Source organism: Chlorocebus sabaeus, chromosome 20 (genome assembly GCF_047675955.1).
Source record: "Chlorocebus sabaeus isolate Y175 chromosome 20, mChlSab1.0.hap1, whole genome shotgun sequence".
Taxonomy (NCBI): Eukaryota; Metazoa; Chordata; class Mammalia; order Primates; family Cercopithecidae; genus Chlorocebus; species Chlorocebus sabaeus.
This window is the reverse complement of record NC_132923.1, coordinates 51195001-51215823: the sequence shown is the minus strand read 5'-3', so window position 1 is coordinate 51215823 and position 20823 is coordinate 51195001. Positions and strand designations below refer to the sequence as shown.

The following is a 20823-nucleotide window of genomic DNA, read 5'->3' as shown; positions in this document are numbered from 1 at the left end:
CTGTGGAAAAGTCACTAACACAACTCTGCAGGAAATATAAAGATGAAGATGCCTATGGCAACCACTGTCTTCAAAAGGGAGTTAATCATCATATGGTTTAAGTTTTATTGGGATAAAATAAGTCAAATTTATAGGAACCTATGAGAAATGCAAAACACTTTTAAAGTTCTAAAGATATGGAAATTATATCCAGTTTGGGGGAAGGAAATGAACTCTACTGTAGACACTGGTAAATAATAGTCTACCTAAAAGGAATGGAGAAGAAAGGACAAATGGAAGATGCGTTGTGGATGTCAATTATGCAAGGTAAGGTGGCAAGGCAAGTCAAGAAGTAGTCGAAGATGCTGGGCTACAAGGTCTTATGCCTGGTTTACAAGAACAAAAGAGCCAGTAATAGAAAATGAGTACCAACATTTGTTGACTGCTTACTCGATGCCAGAACACTCAGTCCATTAAATTAGAAACACATACATCAGGAAGAAATAGATGCAGTGTAATGAAATCTAGACATGTTGAGCTTAAGATTTAATGAGATGTGTAAATGAAGATAGCTGGAAACCAAGATTTGGAGCTCGGGAGAAAAGTTAAAACTATATCTAGATTTGGGAGTAATTTCCACAGAAATAAGTTGACAATATCTTAAGTTCCTGAAATCTCATATTCTTGCAATATCCAATTATGTCAAAAGAAATATTAACAAACATGACTGGTTATCTGCTCCCTTGTGTTTAGTGGTGAGTGGTCTGTTGGGAATGTATGGCTAATATTACATTTGAAGTATATCCCAGAAATATAAGAAATTATATGGCTGATGCATGCCTGGAGCCTCAGCTATGCAGGAGGCTGAAGCAGGAAGATTTCTTGAGCTCAGGAGTTCAAGGCTGCAGTGAGGCTATGCTTGTGCTACTGCATTCCAGCCTGGGCAACACAGTAAGACCCTGTCTCTCAAAACAAAAATTTTTAAAATGAATTTGGTTAAAAGAAGCTGTTAAACAAATAAAGTAATATATGATACAGTAAACTACTACCAAACATGTGGAACTTAAACACCTCTTTAGGTTCGCTGAATCATTTCAGCATGATGTTCTAGTTGAAACTCAAAATACTTGAATACACAGGAGTGATTTTCTAGGTGCCAGGCACTGTAGTAAGCAGCTGACAAGTATTAACTCAAATTAACCTTTACAACAATGCAGTATCATTTCTGTTCTGATTCCCACATTTAGATGGGAAAATAGGCTTACTAACTTTCCAAGGTCTGTATCAAATTAAAAACACAATTTTGACTTTATAGCAAATCTCTGATGTACATTTTTGCATAAGAGCAAAAAGGTTATTTTAGAAGTTCTCATAATTTGGGTTAGGTTTAAGGAGCAGTGACAACAAACTTTTATTTATTATAATAAATGTACTATTTGTAATGGTGAAACTTTTAGTCTAAAAAGTCTACTCTAGAACCTCATAAAGTAAAGTAAGGTCTACTCCACATATTAAGTATTCTGGAAGGATAATATTACTATTTTTTTAACTAGCATACAATTTCACTCTGAAGATATCCTAATAATTAGTAGAGTAAGGTCATTCTTTTTGTAAGTAGTGTTCCGGAAAATGATGCGACCTCTACATGAAACTCAACATGCTCTTAGCCTCTCCAGACCTTACCTTCATCTCTCTGTAAACAGCAATCATGCCAGAAACCATAGTCACCTTTGATTCCTATTTATTGCTCCCTATAGCCAACTTGATCACCAAGTCTTACTGTTTTTTTTTTTTTTTTTTTTTTTTTTTTTATCTAGATCTTTACAGTTTTCTATGCCAATGAGACAAGATCCAAACAGCGTTAGTATTGGGTCTTGAACTAACTCTTCAACCTTATCTTTTTAAAAAAAGTTTTAAAAATACTTCTCTGCATGCATCTATACACTCCACTTACTTGCTTTGTTTACGATATACCACACCCTCGTACTTCTTAAGGGGTTCTGCACCTTCCCCTAGTCATAGGCCATTCACCTTTAATAAAAGTCAAACGTGACTTCCACAACAAAGCCTTCTGATGACATAAAGATACCTGCTACCTTCCATGTCGCTTTTAAGACGTAGACACAGGTTTCTTATGATACACACAGTGTGTCTGTTTTCCCTACTACAATAGAACTGTATTTTATTCATTCTTGTATAAACCCCAATTTTTATTAATATGCCTAGAAGATTAAATGTACTTAATGGTTTTTTTTTGAATAAATTTGGAAAGAATCATCCTATAACTGCTTAAATCACAAAAAAACCAAGAAGATTTACAAGTATCAAAGTAGCAAAGTAAATATAAAAAACAAAATGTATCTAAATTTCTTTCTGGTAAATAATTCCATAAAATAAAAGTAAAATCTAGGCTTAAAATTTAATATATTTGGAAAACTGTACTTGAATAGACAAAGTTGGCTGTTTTATAAATTATTTAGTCAGTACTAACTTAAGTGGGCAGTAATACAACAGCTGCTCTCTGATAGTGCCTGACATTTAGCAACATAGGCTTTTCTAGTCCAAAACCACTCATTTACTTTCTGAGAATAAAAAGTTGGTAAAAAATAATGCGGCAAAGAGCAAGAATGGCATTACTAACAAGCATCTTACATGAATGATCTTCTCCACAGGGGCAAGAACACTTTTCTTTACTGCCATAGCCTCAGTGTTTAGAACAGTACCTGGACTTTGGCATACTCCCTATTTGCTGAATGAATAAATGAATTTATTTAAAAAGCTAAAATAGCTTTTCTAAGAGATAAATTCAGACCCTATGTATTCTGGAAAGAAAACTCCCAAACAGATCAGTAGTGAATTCCTTAGATTAGACACAAATTCTATAATCACAATTTAAAAAATAAGCCATGAATGGCAAAGCTAAAACCTGGAAAAAATGTAAGCATGCTCTAGTTGACCAGGTATATCTATATCATGAGACAATTGCTACATGCCTTCCAAGAATAGAAAATAAAACCAATGGAAACTGGTAACATCAAGTATTTGGTAAAAAGACTTTACTCTAAAGTTACTGTAATGCTGAAAACGTAAAATCAAACAGCCATAAAGAAACTACATGTTTCTGATTTCTAAGTACTTTTCAGGAAATAATAAAATGGTTCTATTTAGAATGCTTATCTTAAATTAGAGCTTAGCATTTATAACCTCTAATAATTCTCCTTAGATGTTTCCTTTAAGGATGTAACTGTAATTATGTATACAATCAAATGTAAATGCTCATCTTAGTCCATTTATCAGTATGTTATACAGAGAACATTGTTTTAAAAATCTGATAAATAAAAATCTATGCCTAAATACATCTCTATACTATCTAACTTCATTACTTATGACTAAAAAATACTTTAATAAAATTGAGGTTCTTTAGAAATTAGCATAACTATGCTTTCAGGCTGACCTAATAATCAGAAATATAAATATATCCTATGCCAATTTAGGTCCACCTTCAAGATGAAAGCTACCTCAACAGGAATTTCTGACATTATTATTGTTGTCAAATGATGCCATCACTACTCAAGGCTAAACGAATGCCAATTTTTAAACTGGACCTGGGATATAACCTTTTCCCCCATCCTTTGCTTTGGTAGTATTTTCATACACCACTTAGTTCAAATCAACAGCAAAAACGGGGGAATCTGGAAGATGAGCTTTCTCCACAGATAAGGTAGAGTGAAAGTACTTTCACGTTCCTCAGACTGGCTCAGGTTTATCATTTTTTTTTTTTTTTTGGAGACGAGGTCCTGCTATGTTGCTCAGGCTTGTCTCAAACTCCGGAGCTCAAGCAATCTGCCTGCCTCAGCCTCCCAAAGTGCTGGGATTACAGGCATGAGCCACAGGCACCCAGCTAGGCTCAGGTTTAGTATCAAATTAGTCTATTCTAGGTATTCCTTATAGTCAACACCACTAACTTTTCACTTTATTAATCTACTATTCCCTTCACTTTGGGGATTAAAAAATTAAGTTTTGTTTAGTAGAATCCTAAAGTCAATTCCACGTAATTCATGTTTAAACAAAATAATTTACATTGTTTCCTTGGAATTTACCTCTAGTCAATCATTACATAATTCTTATATTATCTGTTTCATCTTCTAAATTCAGTTCCTTTCTTGCCACGTGCCATATTTTATCTAATTAGTTCATCTAAATGTTACTCATGTTTTAAGCCATGAGACCATGGCTTTAGTCTCACAAGCCTACTAAGAGAATACCTCTGAGGGCCCATGTGTCCACTCACCTAAGCCAGTCAAACTTGACTCTGACAGAATATCCTCTTCTTCCAAAATTCAAGGAAATCAGAATTCTTGGTAATAAAAGACAAACAGGTGATACTGAGTATTTTAAAGTTTATAGTGTAGGACACACTGCTTGGGCCCAGAGAGCAGTTATTTTTTAACTTGGAAATGTGTACTGTAAGTCCACGAAGAGCCAAAGTGGATGGAAATCTCAGCTTGTCCTAGCAGACTAGGGTTTTTGAGAAGAGCAGCAGAAATGCCCACAGGATGTAACGTCCCAAAAGGGAGCAGTTAAGGAAACTGCTCTTACGCCATTGCATAGAAAGGAATCAGGATACCTAGAGACCACAACTCAGAAAGCTACAAGTCAAAACGTTAAGACTTATTTTAACAAAGAGCCACACGGGATAAATCTAAACAAAAAATACATCAAAGAAGTACGCTTAAATGAAACTCACACGACCTAGCTCTAGGCATTCAACTCCTCTGCGCTTCATTTTCCTTTAACGTCCTCACATTGTTATAACTTTCCTTCTTTAGAGTCCCAAAGAGGATCGAAGTTGTCAATAGCAGTAATATTTTGAAAACAAATTTTTTTTCTGAGCAATAGACTTAAAATATTCAGTAAACCATGCCATAAACAGATGTGCTGTCATCTAGGCTTTGTTGTTCCATTTACAGAGCACAGGCAGAATAGATTTAGCATAATTCTTAAGGGCCCTAGGATCTCTGGAATGGTAAATGATCACTGGCTTCAACTTTAAGTCCCCAGCTGCATTAGCCCCTAACAAGAGGGTCAGTCCATCCCTTGAAGCTTTTATGGCAGGCATTTACTTCTCCTCTCTAGCTGAGTCCTACATGTCATCTTCTTTCAATATAAAGCTATTTCGTCTACGTTGAAAATCTGTTGTTTAGTGTAGCCACCTTCATCAGTTATCTTAGCTAGATCTTCTGGATAACCTGCTGTGGCTTCTACATCACCATTTGCTGCTTCACGCCACACTTTTAGGTTATGGAGATGGCTTCTTTCCTTAAACCCCATGAACCAACCTCTGCTAGCTTCAAACTTTTCTTCTGCAGCTCCCTCACCTCTCTCAGCCTTCACAGAGTTGAGAGTTAGGGCCTAGCTCTGGATTAGGCTTTGGATTAAGGGAATGTTTGGGCTGGTGTGATCTTCTATCCAGACCACTAAAACTTTCTCCCTATCAGCAATAAGACTGTTTTACGTTTTTATCATTCTTGTGTTCACTGGAGTAGCATTTTTAATTTCCTTCAAGAATTTTTCCTTTGCAATCATGACTTAACTAGCAGGAGAGGCCTAGTTTCAGCCTATCTCGGCTTTTAATATGCCTTCCTCACTAAGCCTAATCATTCTGCTTTTGATTTAAAGTGAGAGATGTGACTCCTCCTTTCACTTGAACACTCACAGGCCATTGTGTGGTTATTAATTGGCCTAACTTCAATATTACTGTGTCTCAAGGAATAGGAGGCCTGAGGAGAGAGAGAGATGGGTGAATGAGTGGTTGGTGGAACAGTCAGAACACACACATTTAAGGCTGCCATCTTATATGGGCACAGTTCATGGTGCACCCAAAGCAATTACAGTAGTAACATTAAAGTGTTACTCCTGTATCACAGGTCACCATAACAGATATAATGCTAATGAAAAAGTTTGAAATACTGCTAGAATTACCAAACTGTGACACATAGACTCAAACTGAACATGTGCTATGGGAAAAATGGTGCAGATAGACTTGCTCGAAGCAGAGATGCCACAAACCTTCAATTTGTAAAGAATGCAATATCTGTAAAGCTCAGTGAAGTAAAACACAACAGAACAAATAAAAGAATGCTTGTATTTTAAAAGATTCTATTTCCCCTATCTCAGTTGACAGAAAATAAAAGAAAATAAAATATTTTAACCTGGATGATTTTTCAACCCAATTTGTCCTATAAGTGTGATTATTTTGAATTCTGACTTGAAAGTTGAAAAGTAAAAGTCATGTTCATAGCTAGATAATTAGTTTAATAACTTGAGCTAATCAAGCTACTTAATTATGTTACAGAACTAAAAAATATTTAAAGAAATGGGGAGGAGAGCAATTTTACCTTACTAAATTTTGCTGCATATATTCAATCTTCATTAAAATCTGAACCCCAGTCTGAGAGCAAATGTAGGCTTTCAACCTGAAATAAAAAACATCACATTGAAGGAAAAGTTGATTTTTAATATATTTCCACATAGTCTTATGGAGACTAAGCATTTGTACCTAATAATACTTACAAGTTCATCTATTTAAGCATAGAAAAGGAGATAAAGATGGTTTCTAACCAGAAATCTGAAAAGAAAATAACTTTTTTCCTCTGTTCATCTCAAATTTTAAAATATCTGTTTCAATAAATTAATCTGGCTATATAATTTTACAAAAATGTATCCTATTCAGTGACATTTTGTCTTACTGGCAAATATGTGACTAATGATAACAACTAGGTTCCATTTATAAGGAAAGAAACTCAACTATCATAGCTATTTTAAAGACTGCTTGATATGTGACATGGGTCAGGTTCAGTCTGGGCATGACCTTTTATCAAAAGCAAAAGAATGAGATTCAACTAGAACTGGATTAGACATTTTAGAATCCACCCAGTCTAAATTTTAAATACCAGGTTATTCTGGAACCAAACCAAGCACTCGTTCATATCCCAAGCAAGTACCATCTGGTGAAAATAAAGTCAACTGGGTTTCTGCCCAGGAGCACTAATAACTCACACTCTAATAACAATATCCTTTTTCAAGCAGTGCCTAGTATATGCTAGGTCCTGTACTAGGAATTTTATACATGGTATTTCTTTTAAGCCTTGTAACAATCCTATCTAGGAAGCGTTATCATTCTTATTTCACTGATGAGAAAAAAATAAGGCCTGGAAATTAAGTAACTTGCTCTTAATCACACAGCTAATAAGGGACAGAAACTGCTATTTTAACCCAGATATCCATGACTGAATCTTTCCACTATGTTATGTTAACCACTTTTGTCCATGCTGTATTTCTGGACAGGAGGCAGATTGTACTTTACTTAGTTCTCTGAAGACTTGGCTGAAACAGGATTTCCTGTCTTTAAAAGTTACTTGGAAACTTTTAATTTTCAGAGTTTTTCATTCAACGTCAAAGGTAGTTTAGTTTAAGGGTTAAGAGTAAAGACTTTGACTCCAGACTGCCTAGGTGTGAATCCTAGCTCCCCTGTTTACTAGCTATAGGATATTACTTAACCACTTTAAGGCTCAGTTGCCCCATTTATAGAATGGGTATAATAATAATCTACTTTTCAGAGTTATTGTGAGGATTAAATGAATTAACATATTTATTATTGTCTGCTTTGAAGAGTGTCTGGAACATAGGAAACAATGAATGTCAGCTACTGTTGTTATTTCTACTGACAGACCTTCAGTAAACACCAAGAAAACGTGAGAGAAAGTAAATTGCATTACACATCACATTCTAATAGTCATGGATGACCCTAATAAGTACATCAACATTTTTAATTATTTCAGAAAGTTACAATATTTTTGAAGCATACCTTTGACGAATTACAGGATCAGACTTTTCAGGATCAATGTAAGGCTTTAGGATTTCATTAATAGTTTTATCATCTGGTACTCTTTCCAACAAAGAAAAAAAAAACAAGGTATATTAGTATTGATAATTTTCTACTAAAGGTGTTAATTTTGAATTATTAAATTTTGTGGCTTTCTTGGTTTAAATAACTGAACAAAGAACTTTTATATTACTCTTGGCAAAATAAAATATCCTTTTAAGCAAAAAATACTTAGGAAAAAGCTCAAAAAGAGTTCTTGGACACACTTAACAAGGTCTTAAAAAACAACATTTTGAGAAGTTCTGTATAAATCAATTATAAAAATATGAAGCCTCTTTTAACACACACCTATACTCAAACATGAAAAAACGAGGTCAGGATAAAATATATTTGAAACTAGCAGAAATAATAAATCTGAAAAAAGGTTTCAGATTTCAGTGCATGTTCAAATTTATTCATTCTAATTTATAAGACCAAGTTAAAAAATTGATACTAATTTCCTTGGAAACAAAACATTTTAAGTTTTCCAACTTTCCTCCATATATGCACACTGTTTTAAACTTATATATAAAGCTGTATAAACAAAATTAAGACACTGTTTTAAAACAGTAACTTTCCTCAACCATTTATAAATATTCATATATACTATTGGCTACATACCCCTATCTGTAAAATAAGTCGTTTCCTTGTATGCAACTCCAAATAACAAAGTTCTTCACTAAAATCCCTTTGACAACTACAAAGAGAGGATATTTATGTATAATGTAGGAATATGCTAAATATACTACTTAAAGAGCAACTTTAAAATTTTCTTAAACCAAGGAATGAAATAGTTCACAAACATCAAAATGTTTTGTTTTTGTTTTTGTTGTTGTTTTTTTATTTTTTTGAGACAGAGTCTTGCTCTGTCTCCCAGGCTGGATTGCAGTGGCATGATCTTGGCTCACTGCAACCTCCGCCTCCTGTGTTTAAGCTATTCTCATACCTCAGCCTCCTAAGTAGCTGTGATTACAGGAGTGCGCTACTTCCACCAGCTAATTTTTGTATTTTTAGTAGAGACAGGGTTTCACCATGTTGGCCAAGCTGGTCTTGAACTCCTGGTCAAAAGCGATCCACCCGCCTTGACCTCCCAAAGTGCAGGGATTATAGGTGCGAGCTGCCGCATCTGGCTGACATTAAAATGTTTAAATGACACTTGGAAGTGTTTTAGGCTGGATGGGGTGGCTCACGCTTGTAATTCCAACATTTTGGGAGGTAGAGGTGGGAGGATTGCTTGAGGTCAGGAGTTTGAGACCAGCCTGGGCAACATAGTAAGGCCCTGCCTCTACAAAAAATAAACAAGAATAGCTAGGCGTGATGGTCTGAGCCTTTAGTCCCACCTACCTGGAGGCTGAGGTAGGAGGATCACCTGAGCCCAGGAGGTTGAAGCTACAGTGAGCGGGGATCTGCACCACTGCACTCCAGCATGGGCAACAGAGCAAGATCCTGCCCCAACTCCCCTCCAAAAAAAAGGAAAAGAAAAAGAAAAGAACAAGTTTTAATATGAAACAGTAACACAAAAAACTTTATGCAAATTAATTCCAATGAGTACACCTATATATATCTAAAATAATGTATTTTCTGAGTGATATACTATAATGTTAACAGTGGTAATCTTTGCATGGTAGAATTTTGGGTCATTTTTCATCTCCTTAACCACCACCCAGCTTAAGAAACAGGAAACTTTCAGCCCTCTAATTCTCCTTGGATCCCTCTCCTCAATACTTGCTTTGCTGCTAAAGAAACCATCATCAGGATTTCTATGTTAATAATTTCCCTTAGAGTTAGTTCTATCACCTTTGTAGGTATTCCTAAAAGTACACTATTGAGTTTTCTGGCTTTATTCCCCCATATTTACAAACAATCGTGTTCTATACATTCTTCCTTAACTTGCTTTCCTTACATTATTTCTGAGATTCATCCACGTTGATGTGCATAGCTGTAGTTCATTCGTTTTTAGTGGTGTTTAGCATCTCATTGTATAAATATACCACAATTTAGTTATCCATTCAACTACTGACATTAAGTTAACAATTTATTTTAGACACACAGCCTCCAAATTAAAACAAATCAGTGATTAAAAGACAGCAGTGATACCTTTTTTCTATGTACTCAGCTTGACTTTGAGGAAACTGGAGCTTCACATGCCAACAAAACTGCTGTTTTCTAAGAGAGAAAATAATCATGTGAGAATCAAGGTAGTAGACAATAAAAGTCTGGATGCAAATTGAACTTTCTAAATTTTCACTTTAAGATGATTCTAAAATTATTCTTAGAATTTAACATACATTTTCTATTAAGAGCTAATGTCTCTTGCAAGGGTTATTAAGAAAGAAAAAAAAGGGAAGCAGTTCTGAATTCCAAGGACTTCACATTTCTGAATTAGAAGGCAATTTCTCATAGTTCAGGGGCTTTTGAGAGCAGTGTGCTACTATTCGAAGTTTACAAATAAATTTCCTCATGACTAAATACAATGAGCTGATGTCTTTGCTTGACTAGTCTGGAAATTAGGTGAATGAAGTATTGTCCAGTTGAGTCCAGCTGGCTGGAGATACACTTCTGAGGCATGAGTACGTGCATTCAGTAGCAAAACAGCAGACAACAAGCTGGTTGCTAAGCAGAATGCACTTTGAGCTACAGTCTTTTTGCTTTCAGGTCTAAACTTTGGTTTGACATAGGATCAACAGCAATAATTCACTAAATGCCTGATTTTAGAAAAATGACTATATTTAATATATCTAAATTTAGAGACATTGACATGATTCCTTTAAAAATATAATGCTCCAAATATTGAATCCATTATCAAAATTTAAATGTCTTCACTACATGATGATTTTATACAATGTTTTCTTTACTTAGAAGAAATTTCTAACAATCAATTAGAGCAAGTTAATGACCACCAGCATCTCCTTAAAATCTATCCCATAGCAGTAGGACCCCAAAATCTAAAATAATTTTCTTTTAATACAATCTAGTAATCTTTCACCAAACATTTATATGATTTAGTAAAATTTCTGTCAGAAGACAATGACCATAATTTTATTGAGAACAAAGTTGAAAAATACTCTTTACTAATCTAAAGGACAGATGTCTAAAATCTCAGAGGAAAAAAACATTTAAAAATTTGAATGCAAATGCAAATTACTAGTTACTCGTTTTAAAAAAATAATTCTTCCAAAATAAAACATTTTGCAATATTCATTATTTGTGAAGTAGGTATACCATAATAGCATTAAAGGCTGAGAGACATTTTTTTAAATAAGAAATAAACTGATTTTGTTCATCTTAATGCATAATATAATTTCTTCCTAAATGTATATTTTTTCCACATTAACTTAGGGAAAAAAGGATTACCAACTTGCCATCTTACAGAATTGTAAACCATGCTGAATCACCCCAATTATTGCTTGAGTAATTTCAAAACCCATTCGCCTTTTAACATTTAGTACATCCTGAATATGTTCAGGAAGCACTTAACATTCCAAACACAGAGGGAAAAAGCCCTCGGAGATAATTTTATTTGCTGTAGTTAACTAGCTCTACTTATAACAAAGTCATTCATTGCTATACATTGCTAAATTATTGATAAAAACATTTCTGTATTTGGCCTCAGCTCACACACGAACAAATTTGAAAAGTACACTAAGTTTTAAAATGTGATCTTGCAATATTCCAAAAACAAAGAAAAACAGAATAATGCAAAGAACATTCAATGCACCCATACTCAGATTTAACTCATTTACAAGTTGCCATATTTTTGAGGTACTTTTATTTCTTCTAAGAAATAAAGGGCTATTGATAACAGTAGATGATTTTCTATACTGTACTTTAGCCCAAGGTGGGCAAATAGAAGTCGAAGGGTGTTGTATAAAGAACTGCTGAGGCTGGGTGCAGTGGCTAAGGCCTATAATCTCAGCACTTTGGGAGGCCAAGGTGGGCGGATCATGAGGTCAGGAGATCTAGACCATCCTGGCTAACACGGTGAAACCCTGTCTCTACTAAAAATACAAAATCTAGCCGGGTGTGGTGGCATGTCCCTGTAGTCTCAGCTACTTGGGACGCCGAGGCAGGAGAATCACATCGCTTGAACCTGGGAGGCGGAGGTTGCAGTGAGTTGAGATTGAGCCACCGCACTCCAGTCTTGGCGAAAGAGCAAGATTCCGTCTCCAGAAAAAATAAAAATAAAAAAAAAATTGCTGAAATGAGTGAGTTAATTTTCTCTAAAATGGTTTCCAATTCTTCAGTGTTGCTGAAATTACTGTAAGTCCTGACATGTGCTCTTCTTAAGACTGAAAGAATTAAGTTTGTTTCCCAGTTTTTATAATTATATATACAAATATATGTCCCACTTAAAAAAAATGCACATACATCAAACTCCTAGCAACATTACTTGGATTATTTTCTAAAACTAGATTCCAAGAGGTACAATCACTAAGATAGAGCAGGGTTTCTCAGTCTCAGCAGTGCTGGTATTTTGGACTAGATAATTCTTTGCAATGGGGGATTTGGTCCTTTGCACTGCAGGATGTTTAGCACTATCCCAGGACTCCACCCTCTAGATGAGTGTTCCACTAGGAACACTCATACACCCAGTTGTGGCCACCAAAAATGCTACCAGAAATTGTAAATGTCCCTGGAGGCAGAATTATCACTGTTTGAGAACTACAAGGATAAAGGTTTGAACATTTACAACTACTCCTAATGCATGCTACTGTTCCCTAAATTCAACAAAATGCCTTCAACTACAATAATGTCACTATGTCCTTGGCATATCAACATTCTCAAAAATGGTATTACTATACCTTAGTATATTCTAGGTAACTTAGGGACTCCAAGATACCATGTTTAGAGTTGGGTGATAAGATTAGTGGAGTAACTGTGGCAACTGTTAATCCTTATGTTCCCTTCTGGACAATCTGACAAAGCAACAAAAACACTAACCTCTTCAAAGTCCTATGAAACCCAAGTAACTATTCATGCACAGCAAAGCTGTTTCCCTCTCCTTCCCTAAATATCAATATATACATGCATTCTCAATGAGGGCAGTATGGCCCCAAAGAGGGCAAAAACTGGTTCTCTGAAGGGCCAACAAAATCTTTGCTATTTTAACGTTTGTGGCCCTACAAAGGGCTACTGTATGCAACAGATACACAGTGTATCTATGGTATCAAAATATCATGGCAGAAAGCTCCTTGGGAGGTCATAATAAAAAAAAGGTTGAAAAATACTTAGAAGGCACTTGTATTAAATGAGGAAAATAAATATTTTATACTCATTTTCAGGGAGTTAATACAGGGCATTTATTTACGAACACATGCTTACTAGAAACTTGTTAAGGATCAGTCTCTCTGTGGCCTGTTTGTTAACAAAAACAGAAAAAAAAGGGATCATTCTCTCCCACAGTTTCAAGAAAGTATGTGGATGAACACACACACTTAAGGAAAGAAGTTCTATAACCATAATCTAAATTATTCTTTTGACTTCATAACTTCAAATTGCAAATTTTCGTATGGGGAATGCTACCATGATCCCAAGGAAAAAGATGCAAATCAAAAGTCATTAGCTCCTTTTAAATGGCACTGCTCTAATGTTACAATAAGATGTTCAATTTCATTAATAACCAAAGAAATGTATATAGAAATAAAATATTTTTACTTATCAGGTTGGCAGAAATTAGAAATACTAAGGAAGTGTGGCAAAAGTGTGGCAACTTCATTGCTGACAGGAATATAAATTGGTGCAAGCTTCTGGTAGTTCAATTTCATAAAAGCTATAAATAAAAAACTATAATTGAAAAAGTATATATTTTTGCCTCAATAGTTTTATTTCTGGAAATTTATCCCAAGGAAAGAATTGGTCAAATAATATACATATAAAATGTCCACTGCACCACTTTATATAATAGAAAAAAATTAGAAACAACCTAAATGTACGTCATCAGAAAGTTGATTAAATAAATCATGGTAGATCTACATAATGAATTTTAAGTAGTCATAAAAGATGAGGCAGAACTTCATGTACTGATGTGGAAAACTGTGCATGTTGAATGATAGCCTTTATATTTAAAACACAGGTTTATACATATATTGGCAAGTATGAAGACCATACCCCAAACTTTTAGCTATGATTATTTCTTGACATTATAAAAGGACTTGACTTAATTTTTATCTACGAATATGTCTGTATTATTAAATAAATCTTCCACATAATGATTTGTGGGATTTTTTTCCTTTTTTGAGACAGGGTCTTACTCTGTCATCTGGGCTGGAGTGCAGTGGCAAAATAGGGCTCACTGCAGCCCTGACTTTCTGGGCTCAAGCAATCCTCTTGCCTTAGCCCCCACAAGTAGCTACCACAGCTGACTGATATTTTTTAATTTTAGTAGAGACAAGGTCTTGCTGTGTTGCCCAGGCTGGTCTCCAATTCCTGAGCTCAAGCGATCCTCCTACCTTGGCCTGCCAAAGTGCTGAGATTACAGGTGTGAGCCACTGTACCTGGATGATTTGTTACTTTTTATAATCAGTAAAGTCAAAGATGCATTCATGGGGCACACACAGGATGGTAGTGATAGAAAGGACAGGAATAATTTTAACATTCTCTTTGAATTAAAAAATATTTCACTATTAGAAGTATTCATTTAAGAATTCTCTTTTGCCCCCTTTGAGAAAAAAAAATATATGTTTCTCTTTTTTATCTTAGAAACCAGTACCAAACCAGAACTAGGGTTACTTATCTAATCATTTTGATAGTCTCAAAGCTATCTTCCTATGAAATATGCCACAACTAAGAGTTACAAATGGAGGCTAAACTCTAAGAATGAAGATTTCTAATACAAAGTTTAAAGAAGCTTGAATATTTCTGTTCTTTTTTTTTTTTTAAATCACCAATTCTCATCCCACTCCAACACTGATTAACCAACATATACCCAAAGAACACAAACGAGAGCTCACTAGACATTAAGGACAAAGAGACCAACAAGGAGATGAGTCCAACACGGACTTCTTTTTAGGGCAGCAAGTCAATCACCAACGCTGGGCACTGCATTTTCCCCTCCATTTCACAATTTTCATATGAAAGCTTCCTGTTCTTTATTGACACTGTACATAGCAAGAAGGCTTAATATACTATAAGGTCCAGAGGTAGGACGGGGGAGAGGTTAAGTGGACTTTGTGTTTGAATCCCATTTTAATAATTTAGTTCTTAACATGTTCTTCAGCAAGAGACAATCTCTTTGTACCTCAGGCTTCTCATTGTAAAACAGGGATAACAATGGTATTTCTATCACAATTAAATGAATAAATAATATATCAAGAGTTTAGAGGCTGGGCATGGTGGCTTATGCCTGTAATCCCAGCACTTTGGGAAGCTGAGACGGTTGGATCACTTGAGGTCAGGAGTTTGAGACAAACCTGGACAACATAGTGAAACCCCATCTCTACTAAAAATACAAAAAAAAAAAAAATAATAAAAAAATTGCCAGGATTGGTGGCACACAATTGTAGTCCTAGCTCCTCAGGAGGCTGAGGCAGAAGAATCACTTGAATCCAGGAGGTGGAGGCTGTAGTGAACCGAAATTGTGCCACTGCATTCTAGCCTGGGTGACAAGAGTGAGACTATCTCAAAAAAAAAAAAAGAGTTTAGAACACAGTACTCAAAAATGTTGCTGTTATTATCAAATACCGACAGTGTCTTTACAGAGTATTTTGTCGGGATTTCATAAGCAAACTCTATTCACATTAAACTTAGTGTTTAGTGGCTAGAGATAAAACTAGAAACATTAATACCAGATTATATACGGCCCTGAATGCCCTGCTAAGCCTTATGGATTCTATCCTGTAATTAATGCACCAACAACAAAGGTTTTAAAGAACAGTGAAATGAAGGGCTTATAGGGAGATTCATCATCCTACTACTTAACTCTCCTAATAAGTGTTTCCATAGTACATCCAGGACATTACGTTTTAGCCCTTGTTTATAGTTATTAAGAGAAGTATTTCCAACTACTTTTGAGAATCACATTGACATATCATGTCAGTTCAAATATACTTAAAATTTTTACTTCTGATTTTTAAACACAGGTGACTCCATGAGGTAAGCTAAAGCTAAAACACATGTCTGTTTTCAGAATACTATATCACTAATTACATTAGAAATTTCTATAGGTTCCATCCTGGCCAACATGGTGAAACCCCGTCTCTACCAAAAATACAAAAATTAGCTGTGCATGGTGGCATGCGCCTATGGTCCCAGCTACTCAGGAGGCTGAGGCAGGAGAATTGTTTGAACCCAGGAGGCATAGGTTGCAGTGAGCCAAGATCATGCCATTGCACTCCAGCCTGGTGACAGACTGAGATTCCATCTCAAAAAAGAAATGTCTACAGGTTATAAAAAAACTACCAGTAAATTGTTTTATCAGAGAGCACAGCAAGTAGCAATAGTAAATAACAATAGTTTGTTTTAAAAGCTTTTTCTGTCAGGCATGGTTCTAAATATATGTATTAACTCCTTTAATCCTTATAATTCTATGAGGTAAATGTTATTATTATTTCATTTTACAGATGAAAACACTAAGGTAGAGAGAAGAAAGTCACTCCTCCAAGGTCATTATTCAGCTGGAAGTAGCAGAGCTGCTGGGATTTGAGCCCCGGCAGTGCTTCCTCATAACTCTAGAGTCCACACTCTAATCTGCTATATTATTATGAGCTTTCTAGAATTGAAAGTTCAAAAATAAACTATGTATTTTTCTGTACTGCGAATTCAAGTGTATCTCAGTTACTTTTTATTTTAAATTTTTGCCTCCATATTTTAAAATCATTTTTAAGAGGTAGACATTTTGACTATCTACTTAGCAATCATTCCCCACCTAACACCACCATCCTTTGTAATCCATAATCACACCTTAATGAATGAATTCTATGCCAACCCTCTAGAGGTGTACCTTCTGACTTAAAAAAATCAACATGCTTTCCTGGACACAACGGCTCCAGATTGGGCAGATTACGTAGGCAGCCTAATCATGGTGAATTTCAGGTTTTCTGTTTAGTAATGTTGGGAGAGAAGCACTCTGTCTGGATATTTACTATAACCCAAACTGTTACCAGCAATATCCTATGACTATGAGGATTACATGGACACCATAAAGGATACAATGACGAATCAGGAAAAAAAAAATGGGTCCTCGATGATATCACCAAGTTGTCGTATCTATTGAAGTCCATCTACCTCTGAACATTCAGTTATGAGAGCCAAAATGTCCTTTGTATATAGTTCAAATCTGTTTAAACTGGATATTCAATTTCACGCAATATAAAGCATCCTAACTGATAAAAGGGATTGATACAAACATTTCTTCTATGTTTGTCTTTCATTTATAAGCAATAGAAAAGGAAGAGACACTAAAATTGTCAACTGGTATGACATTTGGAAGCAGCAAATAATACCTGATGAAATTTCAGGAAAAAATTTTGTTCTATTGTCAGCTATAAAATCTCAATTTAGAGTCAAAAGAAACTACCAAATTCTGAACTCTTCAAGAAAAATACAAAATCTATAAAATATCTACATAATCCTTCATTCACAGGCATTTAATCTTTTAAAATGTATTCCAAGATGAAAATTTGAGGTCTCTCAAAAATAAATGGAATCATTCCTTATAAAAATAATCTATTTTATTAGGATTAGTACCATGATAAGTGTTTTTTGGAAGCATGAATACAAAGAATCTGTTTAGTTACTTGGTATAGATTAAAATGACTAGAATTTGGGAGAACGAAAACCATAATTTTATGTCTCACATCATTATGTAAATACTTTGGAAAGTAATAGTTATATATCATATTTTTGCCGTTTTAAAAATTAGTACCACTACTGCATGAAAATAATAGGAAACAGGTTAACTATGTGGTATTGGCTTTAGTAGAAAGTATATTAAGAAAATGGATATAGCAGGTGAAGACTGAAATGAAATGAAAAAGAACCTTTTTACTTCCAATAATTGAGTCCTTAAGCAGTTCTCAACTGGGAGTGGCTGAGAGTATGGGGACAATTGGAAATGGCTGGGCAGTTTTGGTTGTTCCAAGACTAGGGAGCACTTGAGGGATTTAGCAGGTAGGGGGCAAGGAATGGGAAATTCCTGTAATGTATGGGAAAGCCCCACACAACAAAAAACCTGTCCCATTCAAAAATGCCAGTAGAGCCCCTACTAAGAAACACTAGAAAGTAGAAAGGAGAGCAGATATATGCATACCAAAAATGAATACCAGTACTAAATGCCCGCATCTGTTTCGTATTAACTGCAGAGAAAATATGTACTATAGGAACCTAGGCAAAAGAGACATAATGGAGAAGATGAGCTATCATGTGTACTTTCACAGATGGCTAGAAAATAAGGAAGAAAAAGACATGCTAGGATTTAGAATGGTGACCAGCATGGGAACATTTAGTTGAATACATTAGGAAATAAGGTGGAGAGAGACTATAAAGATCCACATTCAGATATGGATCACTCGTACAAACAGGAAGATTTCCTGATCAAAGTACGACTCTACCTAAACTCCCTGGCATGGCAGAGTGGGCCTCTCTCCAGCCTCATCTCCTATCACTCACCAAATCCCCACCAAACTACTTACATTGTGCTAACTTAGCTATACTATGCTTTTGCATATGATATTCTCACCTCCAGAACCATCTTTCCCTCTGTCTAGATAAAAACCTAGAAATAAAAACTATTTCTCATCCTTTAAAAACATGCTCAAATTCTATCTTCTCTAGGAAGTTTTTCCTGTTCCCTGCTCTCAGTGAATAACACTTCTCTTGAAAGGCTGGGGCAGGGAGCCCTCCTCTGTGCTACCAAACCCCATAAGTACTCCATCACAGCACTAACTATACTATGTTTTAAGAGTTTGCAGTCTTGTCTGCCCACTGACTGAACTAATTGAGAATAAGGTCAGTGACTTATCGGCACACAAATCAGTGGTTTTCAGGTAGAGGTAAACATCAGAATCATGTGGTGGTTTTTAGAAGTAAAGATGTCCTTGGCTGGGTGTGGTGGCTCACACCTGTAATCCCAGCACTTTGGGAGGCCAAGGCGAGCGGATCACTTGAGGTCAGGAGTTTGAGAACAGCCTGGCCAACATGGTGAAACCCATCTCTACTAAAAATACAAAAAGTAGCCAGGCGTGGTGGGGCTTGCCTATAATCCTAGCTACTCGGGAGGCTGAGGCAGAAGAATCAATTGAACCCAGGAGGTGGAGGCTGCAGTGAGCTGAGATCGCGCCACACTGCACTCCAGCCTGGGTGACAGACTGAGACTCTGTCTCAAAAAACAAAAACAAAAACAAGAAGTACAGATGTTCTAAGGCTCTATAAATTAGCAAGTTCTGCTGGTCGAGCCCAGGTATCTATAATTCTGTATTTTGAAATTGCCTCACAGTTAATTCTGACATGCACTCTAAACTGAAAACCACTAGTCATAAAACTGGTACTATTACTGTCTCCATATTACAGATGAGGCAACAGGCACAGGGAAATAAGTAACTTGCCAAGAAAACTTCCTTACAAACAAAGATTAAATTAAATTTTGTTATGTTTAATAAAATATAAACATTCAAGAAATACTAACTATATTGTTATTCCTCCTTTAAAAAGCAAATACAACGAAGAAGACTTATTCTGTTTTGTTTAATGAGGAATACTTGAAATGAATTATATTTCCAACTGCCTGGGAAGTAGCAACTTCAAATGAGAGGGGGATAAGGAGGAGTTAACCTCAGGCTATGGAATGGGGTACAGACAGTACAAGACTCAAAAATGAGATGACAAATTTCATCTACTGGCAATGCTGCCTATGCCCAACTGAGATATCTCTGAGCTAATGACTTTTGTGGGCACAGAAGCTTAAATGATTCTAAGTAGGTGACCATTATGGTGAGAACAAGTTTTAGAGAGGTGTATCTAACAGATAGGCCGGGTGTGCTGGCTCATGCCTGCAATCCCAGCACTTTGGGAGGCCAAGGCAGGTGGATCACCTGAGGTCAGGAGCCTGGACAACATGGTGAAACCCCAGCTCTACTAAAAATATTTAAATTAGCAGAGCATGGTGGTGCAAGCCTATAGTTTCAGCTCCCCGGAAGGTGGATGCACAAGAATCATTTGAACCCAGGAGGTGGAGATTGCAGAGCACTGAGATCGCACCACTAACTCCAGCCTGGGTGACAGAGTAATATTGTCTCAACATCGGGCACGGTGGCTCACGCCTGTAATCTCAGCACTTTGGGAGGCCAAAGCGGGTGGACTACCTGAGGTCAGGAGTTCAAGACCAGCCTGGCCAACATGGTGAAACCCTGCCTCTAGTAAAAATACAAAAATTAGCCAAGTGTGGTGGCGTGCACCTGTAATCCCAGCTACTCAGGAGGCTGAGGCAGGAGAATCGCTTGAACCTAGGAGGTGGAGGGGGTTCCTCAACAGTCCAGAGTGAGATAAGAAGGGCCTGCATAGGACACTACAGCTGATAAATGCTGCGGTCAAGGAGACAGTAAGAAAGGGACACATTTTAGAAGCATATCACAAAGGATGGGCTTGGTGACCAGAAAAAGTCTTCCTTAAGTGAATCAGTTCGGGAACCTCAAGATGATCAAGTGTTTGGCTTTCCACTTCTATGAATGCTAGCTAATTACTGCTGTGGAAAGTTATACCCTGTGATGCTGTGTCACAAGAACTCCCTTACCACTGTCTGCATGGCTGCAGTAAGTAAAAGCCCAACTGGGGAACCATTAGGGTTCTATTCTTTCACAGTGTTTTTTCTAAATCCTTGATGTTGTTCTGAAATTCTTCCATCAAACCATATCAAAGCTATTATGGCAGAGAAACCGCAGAGCTAAACATTTCAATCAGTTGACAAGTCTGTACTGGGCACCTATTAT

The 20823-nt window shown here is 36.1% G+C and overlaps 1 protein-coding gene across 2 annotated transcripts in view; it reads right to left on the bottom strand.

The window, feature by feature from the left end:
- ZNHIT6 (zinc finger HIT-type containing 6) overlaps positions 1-20823 on the bottom strand; it is a 54033-nt gene that overhangs the window by 17614 nt on the left and 15596 nt on the right. For both annotated transcript variants that reach the window (XM_007978090.3, XM_073007145.1), the window contains exons 6-8: positions 10001-10069; positions 7847-7927; positions 6378-6455 (exon numbers count right to left, since the gene is read on the bottom strand). In XM_007978090.3, coding sequence (XP_007976281.3) covers positions 6378-6455; positions 7847-7927; positions 10001-10069 — 228 coding nt within the window. The remainder of the gene's footprint in view (positions 1-6377; positions 6456-7846; positions 7928-10000; positions 10070-20823) is intronic.